General features: G+C 43.0%; 1 protein-coding gene across 1 annotated transcript; it reads right to left on the reverse strand.

Annotated features, from left to right (window-relative positions):
- Positions 1 to 4852: 4852 nt before the first annotated feature.
- On the reverse strand, positions 4853 to 7884 carry dmrta2 (DMRT-like family A2). Its single transcript, XM_033621187.2, has 2 exons — positions 7033 to 7884; positions 4853 to 6607 (listed from the first exon to the last, which is right to left on the reverse strand). The coding sequence occupies exons 1-2, from the start codon at positions 7490 to 7492 to the stop codon at positions 5721 to 5723; spliced, it is 1347 nt and encodes a 448-aa protein (XP_033477078.1). The 5' UTR covers positions 7493 to 7884; the 3' UTR covers positions 4853 to 5720.
- Between the last annotated feature and the right edge of the window lie 274 nt (positions 7885 to 8158).

The following is an 8158-nucleotide window of genomic DNA, read 5'->3' on the forward strand; positions in this document are numbered from 1 at the left end:
ACATCCCACTGGTAGGAGGTCCCTGGGCAGACCTAGAACACATTGCAAGGATTACATATCTCATCTGGCCTGGGAACACCCTGGGGTCCCCCAGGAGGAGCTGGAAAGCATCGCTGAGAAGAAGGGCGTCTGGAATACTCTGTTCAGCTTGCTGCCCCTGTGACCCAGCTTCGGATAAATGGTTGACAATGGATGGATGGATGTTCCTTTAAGGGTGTGGACCTGTTGACTCTCTGTATTGCAGATTCTGGGGTATCGTTCATCCATATTTAGGTCACATGCTGAGTATGTTTGCCTACCTGGAATTCCTTCACAGCTGCCACCTTCATCTTTGTGAGCTTCAAAATGGTGGACAGGTTTCCGTCCTCTGCTACCTCTCAGAAACCTCACACTAAGTTGAGGACCATCACGTCAGTTCCAGACTCCAGACAAAACATGAAAATGTGATACCGACAAAATTAGATTAAAATCAAATAATGGACTTATGATAAGACATTTAGAGATATGTGCCACATCTGTGTTTTTCTTTTTTACCAAACTAACGATTCATAAACCTTCAACAAAACCCACATCATGAGCAACACTGTGTATCCAGATCAAAAAACCTGTGTCGACACACCACAGGAACACAGAGGTTTTTACCAAGTAGATGCTTTGATGTGAAGGGGATACCACATATGATGGAAGGAAGGTTTGAGAGAAAGAGGGACATGGGGCAGTATGTGGGGGGGGTAGGTGAAGGGCACTCCCGGGGCAGAATGATGAAAGGACCCTTCGAAGGACAGATGGGAATGAGATTCCTGAATCAATACCATCCAAAGGTGTTTTGTTATTAACGCATACAGCGAGGAGCCCACATTCGATACTCCTCACCTGACTGCTCACACACACACACACACACACACACACACACACACACACATTCACCCTTTTGTTGTGCTTTCATCTCCCTTTCTTCCTTTAGTCACACTTCTTCTTACATTTTTTAACAGTGGGAACTACAGTTCTCGAAATACTTGCAGTGCAAAGTGAGAAACTGCTCGGGACCCCAGACCCCCAGGGGCCCCGAAAGCATCAGAGTCATTTGTAACTTTGTGCTACATAACAAGAGAGCACTATGTCTTTACAGTAGCAGCTACGATATAATATGAAACAGTGGGTGTTGGTGGAGACGAGTTCAACTCCAGTTTTTACTTATTTCAACACCAGTTGTTTTATTATTGAGACAACGCTGCTGTTGGTGAGCCAGCAGAGCTGTAAAATGTCTGCGTGCATATACTGTAGCCCAACAAGACTTTATATATTTATTTTGTTTATTCGTTTATCTATTTCACTGTGAGTTTACTGGGCTGTAAGAGTCAAGACTCTAAATTCAGTGCAGAATGTGCACAATTGTTTTTGTCTCAATGTTGGTTTGTTTTGCCGTTATCTATTTGTTATTCTGACAGTAAACCAAACAGCAGCTCCGAAAATGAAAATGGGTTTTATGTATGGAGTAATAACCTAAATGGATTTCTCTCTCTCTCTGTCTCTCTCTCTCCGCAGCACTCTGGGAGCCTGTGGCCATTTATCTGCCACTGTCTAATTATTCATTAGTGAACACAGAGAATGGAAAACATAGTTGTGCATTCACTGTAGCAGACCAGCATCACTCCACAAACTCACACTCCTCTTTTCCTTCTTTCTCACACTCTGAGGTCACAGGGGTCAACGATCTAACGCCTGTCATAACACAACACGTGGAAGATGTGCTCTGATAACATGACTCACAACTCAATGAAATACATTCAGACAGTATCTCCAAACACATGTAGTGTAAACAGTCGTGTTTACCTTCAGGTGTTGCTGTGTGTTGCTGTCTGGGCCACACATTAACGTAAGTCACCGGTAAGTGAGCAGAAAAGAGGAACACCATTGAGTCTGCTTAATGAGGCAGCATCAAGGCTAATCCTGTTCAGGTTTGGCATGGTGGCTGCAATGCTCTCACCCAGTGCTCTGCACACAAGTGGCCAGCAGAGGACACTGTGTGGACTGTGACACGCAAATCAAAAACCCAAGCCAGCACCTGTTTCCACACATACAAAATAAAATGTGGTCCAGTTAATCACGGCAATACATTCAACTGAAATTAAAATAAAATACATGAAAACAGGAGGTATATTTTAAACATAATGCACATCCTGTACAGATGATGGTTCATATTAGGAGTTAACATTATGTTTAAAACACCAAACTCTGCAGCAGTCACTCATTAATGCTCGCAGCTATAGGCTCCCACTGTAAACTATATATTAGGTCTTACAGATGCCAAGTATGTGTCATATTTTATAGCAGTGTTGCATATGACATTTGTTAGACAAGACTGTCATCTAGTGGTGCTGTCTGTGCTACACACAATGTGAAGGGACCATATCTTCCACAGAAGCAGCACTGACAGTAGTATGGGCTGTTTGAAATGATGGCTGCGGAGGCCCCTCCCAACCTAATTGTCTTTCCACATTTATTATTATTGTCATTTGTGTTCTTCTATGATGTGAAAATGGTTTTAGCACTCCAGTGCACCAAGAATATTACATCACTGACATGATATGACAACATCTGAGGGAAACACATGAGTTTTTAAGGGGAGTAATATTTAAGATCCCCAAGAACTCCAGTGTTACACAAAAATAATGATGCAAGACTCATATTATATGTGTTGCAACTGGTCCCACAAAGAAAATGTAGCTGGCATGAATGTGTGTTCACTCTACATAGACCTACTGTATGTGTGAGCTATTCAATGTTTAATTGACAGGATGGGAGTTATCACTGTTATTTGGAAGACCTATATTTTGTGCCGGTTCAGCAGCTAGTAAACTTATAATATGCTGTTAGGTGCCCTGTGGGCTCTCCTATAGAACTTTGCTCCAGTTCTTCATTCGCACACCTGAATTAGTTCAGGGGAAGGTCAGGCAAAATTTAATTTATCAGTTTATTCTTAATTAATTTATCCATATGAGTCAGGTTGGTCATTATTCTGTGGTTCACTATGCTGAATGTGGTGATATGTGCATGCATGTATTGATGTAACTGTTTGTGCTTCATATGGATAGGTATGGATATTTAATTTAATTTCATTTCATTTCATCTAATTTTATTTTATTTTATTTCATTTATACATTTATTTATTATTTTATTTTTTCTATTCTGTTTTATTTAATTTTATTTTATTTTTGTTTTTGTTTTGTTTTGTTTTGTTTTTTGTATTTTTTGTCTTACTTATCCCTGTATTAATTTTATTTATTTATTTATTTATTTTGGTCTTACTTATCCCTGGAGTTATTTATTTATTTCTCTTGTCACCATCAGGTCATTCTAAGCCAGCCAGGGTGAGGCTTCACGCCCACCTTGTTCAGACGTATCTGTTTCGACCGCTCAACCAATCAGCGTTAAACATTTAATCAGAGCTGGAGTAGTCGCTGACCTGCGTGGTGCTGACAGTGGTTGACCGGCAGGTGGCGCCACTGCTCTATGAATCTGATGAGCTGTCTCCGGAGGCGGTGAGATCCCGGAGTGGGCGACGAAAGTGTCTTCAGTTCTGTACCAGTATAACCAGCAGCAAAACTATGGCGACCAGCTGGACATTATAATTCACAGAATAATGTTATTTTACAGTTTTATTGGGGGGAAGATTAATAAACGATTTGTACGTTGCTCAAAAAATAAATAAATAAAAAAATAAAAAAGTCGAGGAGGTTTCTTCCCATTACCTGCATGGTCCAAATATTTTTCTTTATGATACACAGTTGTGCACGTCTCCACATTTAAGTTTGGTTATGAGCAACACATTACTGCTAAACGAAAAAATAGCCTCATTTTAATTCTAACACTGAAATGAAACAGAGCAAGCTTTACACCTTTTTACTTTACTTTTTATTTCATTGTATTTTTATATATATATATATATATATATATATTTATTTATTTTTCTGGGTTGTCACTGCGCCTCTGTTAGCTTTTGTATGTGATGCGGTCAGACAACTGTTTTATAAGTAGGATAGTTATTCTAAACTAATGATGAAGAGTTAATCGAATAATTTGATTTAATTAAAGATAAATAATTAAATATATATACAAAAAAAATGGATACAGGCTACAAATTGAAAAAGGCCTATAAACGTCCATGAGCTGAAAGTGGCCTGCTGGTTGGGTTTAAAAGTACAAAAGCACTCCAAATAAAGAGTACATATTTTACTGCTCCTTCACTGCATCTTTTTTGGTATTAACAGCCTAGGATTATATATGTGTGCTCACTGCAACGTCGTGCCTGCTATTTAAAAGGAAGAAAGCGATTTTAAAAACACATATTGTCCTTAAAAAATGTTTTTTTAGTGCCAAACCAAATACACTTTATGAAATGTGTGCTATGTGGTGCTTCACTCAGGTTCAAGTCATCCGTGTTACAAAAACTTAAATATGTATTAGTAAGTTTTGTGTTTGTCTACTTTATTGAGACTCTGTATGCAGATTCTTTACCATGGAAAAAAAACAGACAATCAGCGAATTAATGCATGTGCAAAAATGTTATGGAAATATCTATTTATCTATCTATCTATTGATTTATTATCTAACACTCAGGTATGATTTATGAGCGTCTGCAGGAGGCCTTTATGGATTCACTGTCTGAAGAGATTCAGTGTTTCGGTGCAGAAACAATGTTTTACCCACCAGAGGCCAAACCGTCTGGCACATCTGAAAGCTTCTCCGTTTATGCGTGAGTTGACTTTTTGATGCTCCATTCCCAAATTAAAACGTGTCAACACGCGGATGCTTCATCTGTCTCATCACAGAGTAATTACACTTTCCCCACTTTCTTTAAAATAACATTTATTTCCAGCATATTCATACAATGTGACAGCACAGCTTGTAATATTTTGAAGATGAACTGACTTGATCCAGCACTTTGTCACAAAAATATCTGAGCTGACTAACGGAAAAATGAAAAGTCAAATATAGCATAGCGTTTCATATTACCAAATGCAATATATAATACAGGCAGCTGGAAATGATCTAAAACAAACAGGTGAGATAAGTGAAATTATACATAAGAGAACAAAAAAAGAGGGATGGCATTTACACATCATTAGTTCAACTTGTACATCAGGAAATAGGGTTAACATCCGTAATCTACATGTTATAATAACTTAATTCTGCCTCATTTAATATCCCATGTGTGTGTGTGTGAGAGAAATGCATATTTAGAGTTTGTTTTTGAGCATCATATGCACTTCAGTTTCACCAGCCAGCTGAAAGATTGGATGGGCTTTAAAAAGTCCTAACTCTCTGATAAATCATTACTTCGTTACTTTATTTTAAATCCTGTAGAACTGACATAAAAATCAGTAATAAAAGCACATTTTGGGTTTATTTTTTATCTTCTCGTTGTGATTTACTTTGGAATGTATAAATATCTTTTCAGCTTCACGCCATTTTATTGATTTTGTTCATACCTGGGGAATGTCATCCAAACTTTCTTAGTCAAACATATAAAATTATTTTTGAAAATTACACATAAGCGAGTTTAGTTTTTTTCCTCTCAGACCATTTGACTACAAGCCAGATAATCCTATTATGTACAGCAGCCTGTAGCCAAAACACATCACAGATTTTCGCCAGAACATTCAACACTTGTGGCTACAAATACAATGCAATGTGTCTTTATGGTAAGTCCGCCAGCCTCACTGTTTCTCCGGCGTGTTGTTGACCAAAGGCCCGTACAGGCCGCTGGCGTAGCCCTGCTCCTTGTGTAACATCGTCCTGTCCCTTATCAGGTCGCTGAAGGCATAGTCCATCGGGGGTCTGAAGCCCAGGGTGGGCATCAGCCCGGTGGTGGAGTAGGGCGTCATGAAAGCCAGTCCCCGGCTGTGCGCAGAGTAGGCCAGCCGCAGCGGGTTCAGTCCCAGGTGGGTGCCCAGAGGATAGGTGCTGGGGTCGGCGCCGAAGTGCGGGGAGTTTGGCTGGAGAGGAGAAAACGCAGAGCGGTTGCTGAGCGTCATGGCTCCGGGTAACATGGGCCTCGTCGGGGCGGTTGTGGATGCGGAGGACGGCGGAGCCTGCTGCGCGCTTTGGAGCACTCTCTCGGCCGTCCACGTCTCATCTGCCCCGGCCTTGTTGGAACCCTGCGCGCCGCTGTTGTTGAGGATCTGCTCGATGGCCTGCACCACGTCTTTGCCGCAGCCTTGCAGGACGAGCTCCAGGACGCTGCGCTTGTGGCTGGGGAACACTCGGGTCAGGATGTCGATGGCGTTCATGTGCCGGGAGGCCGCGGAGGACGGGGAGGGCTCCTGCTCGTCTTTGTCGGTCTCAGAGCCGGAGTCAGAGCCGATGGAGCTGACGGAGCCGGGGGTTTCCCCTCCGTCTTTTAAAGGCTTAGACACCGGTGAGTTGATGAAAGACTCACTGTCTCCGTTCTCTGAACCCGAGCCTCCGTGTCGGCCGTCTGGGGACGAGATGCCAGGGGCCGAGTCACTTTCGGTGGACGCCGGCTTCCCCACAGTCTGCTGGGGGGTGGCGGATCCGGACAGCTGGCTCTTTGGGAACAGATCATACTTCTGGATACTTGAATCTGTTGATCAGAATATGACATTGCGTAAGATGGGGGCACAATGTGGCAACATATAACCAGAGTATTAATCAGAGGCAAAGTCAGGAAATTAAAATTACATCACACAGGCCTTTAAAGAGGCAGCATTGACACATTTCTATTAAACATTTACTGGATCCTCAGACGAACCACATCTTCATATTAATATGACAAACAAAAATCACATTTCTAGCTGTTGAGTCTGAGTCATATATGCCATAACATGTTAGTATGAAAGCAGGGAATGATCAGTAATATCGAGGCCTATATTTATTTTTACAATGCCGCCTTGCAAAAGTCTATTTTACAGTGGAGTTTGCAGGTTTTTACACCTCTCTATCTGCTCTAATAAAACAACCAGCTGCACTTCTTATTCTTTACATGAGGCGTTCAGGTGCTCCACTCACCTGAGTTACTTTCGCTGTTGACAGACGTGAACACCTCGTAGTTAGGACGCGGTGGGATGATGCCGTTGGCGGCGGCCAGGGCGAGTCCCTCCGCTGTGCCGTACAGCAGCTGCAGCTCCCGGGCTTCGTTTTCCTCCTGCGCCTGCTGTCGCCGCAGCGCCACCTGAGCCGCCATCACCCGCTGCCTCTCGGCGATCAGGGTGCACTTGGCGCACATACAGTCCTTCCAGCGGCAGTAGCGCTTGTGGCCCTTCAGCGCGGACACCACGCCGTGGTTCCTGCAGCGGGCACACTTCGGGGTGCGCGGGTACTTGTCCGCGGCGCGCAGCAGAAGTGGAGGGCCGCGTAGGAGGTTGCTGGCCATGGACACCGGGATGGAGGCTGCCGCGGCGGCCGCTGCCGCTCCCGGGTGGACTTGAGAGGCAGAGGAGACTGTGGGGAGCTCCGGTCTCAGATCCATGACCGCCTTCCTCACTGATGTAGCTGAACTTTGAACAAGAAAACTGCGCTTTTCTGAACGATCTGATTGAGTTACACGAGTATTGAGCCGTTCACATCTGCTCAGTGGCTCTCAACATCTCTGGGCAACAGGTGAAGGCAGCGATGTTTGTCTACTGACGAGATTATCGTGCAAAAAAATCTGTGATCGAAACTCTAATGTAAAGTGTTCAGTGAGTCTACAGAAGAGGCAAAAATATCAAGATACTGTCGAGTTTAGATCCGAAAAGAGCAGGAGGCTACAGGAGCGATCATTCCTCCCCGATAGGAAGTTCAAACTGTCCAGGAGGAGCCGAGGTTGTTACTCGCCGCAGCCTGAGACACTAACTTCCTCCAGAGATTGTCAGTGGATACAGATCCCTCTCTCCCCTCTCTATTGTTGCTCCTACGTTTTCATTAGACAAATTTGACAACAATGTGGCGTCTGTCATTGGCCAAAGGGGGAAGGAGCAATCTGATTGGCTTGCCTCTTTTTTCAACTGTGTCCACCTGAGTTCTTATTCCAAATATCAAGTGTTAAGAATCTGAAGGGAGTTCCCGGAAAGCTAAAAATCGATGCTGTGTATTTCCAAAAAAGAATTTTATAGATTTAAAACAATAGCCTGTGTTATTGCTTTTATTCAGCTGT

The sequence above is a fragment of the Epinephelus lanceolatus genome, chromosome 6 (assembly GCF_041903045.1).
Source record: "Epinephelus lanceolatus isolate andai-2023 chromosome 6, ASM4190304v1, whole genome shotgun sequence".
NCBI lineage: Eukaryota > Metazoa > Chordata > Actinopteri > Perciformes > Serranidae > Epinephelus > Epinephelus lanceolatus.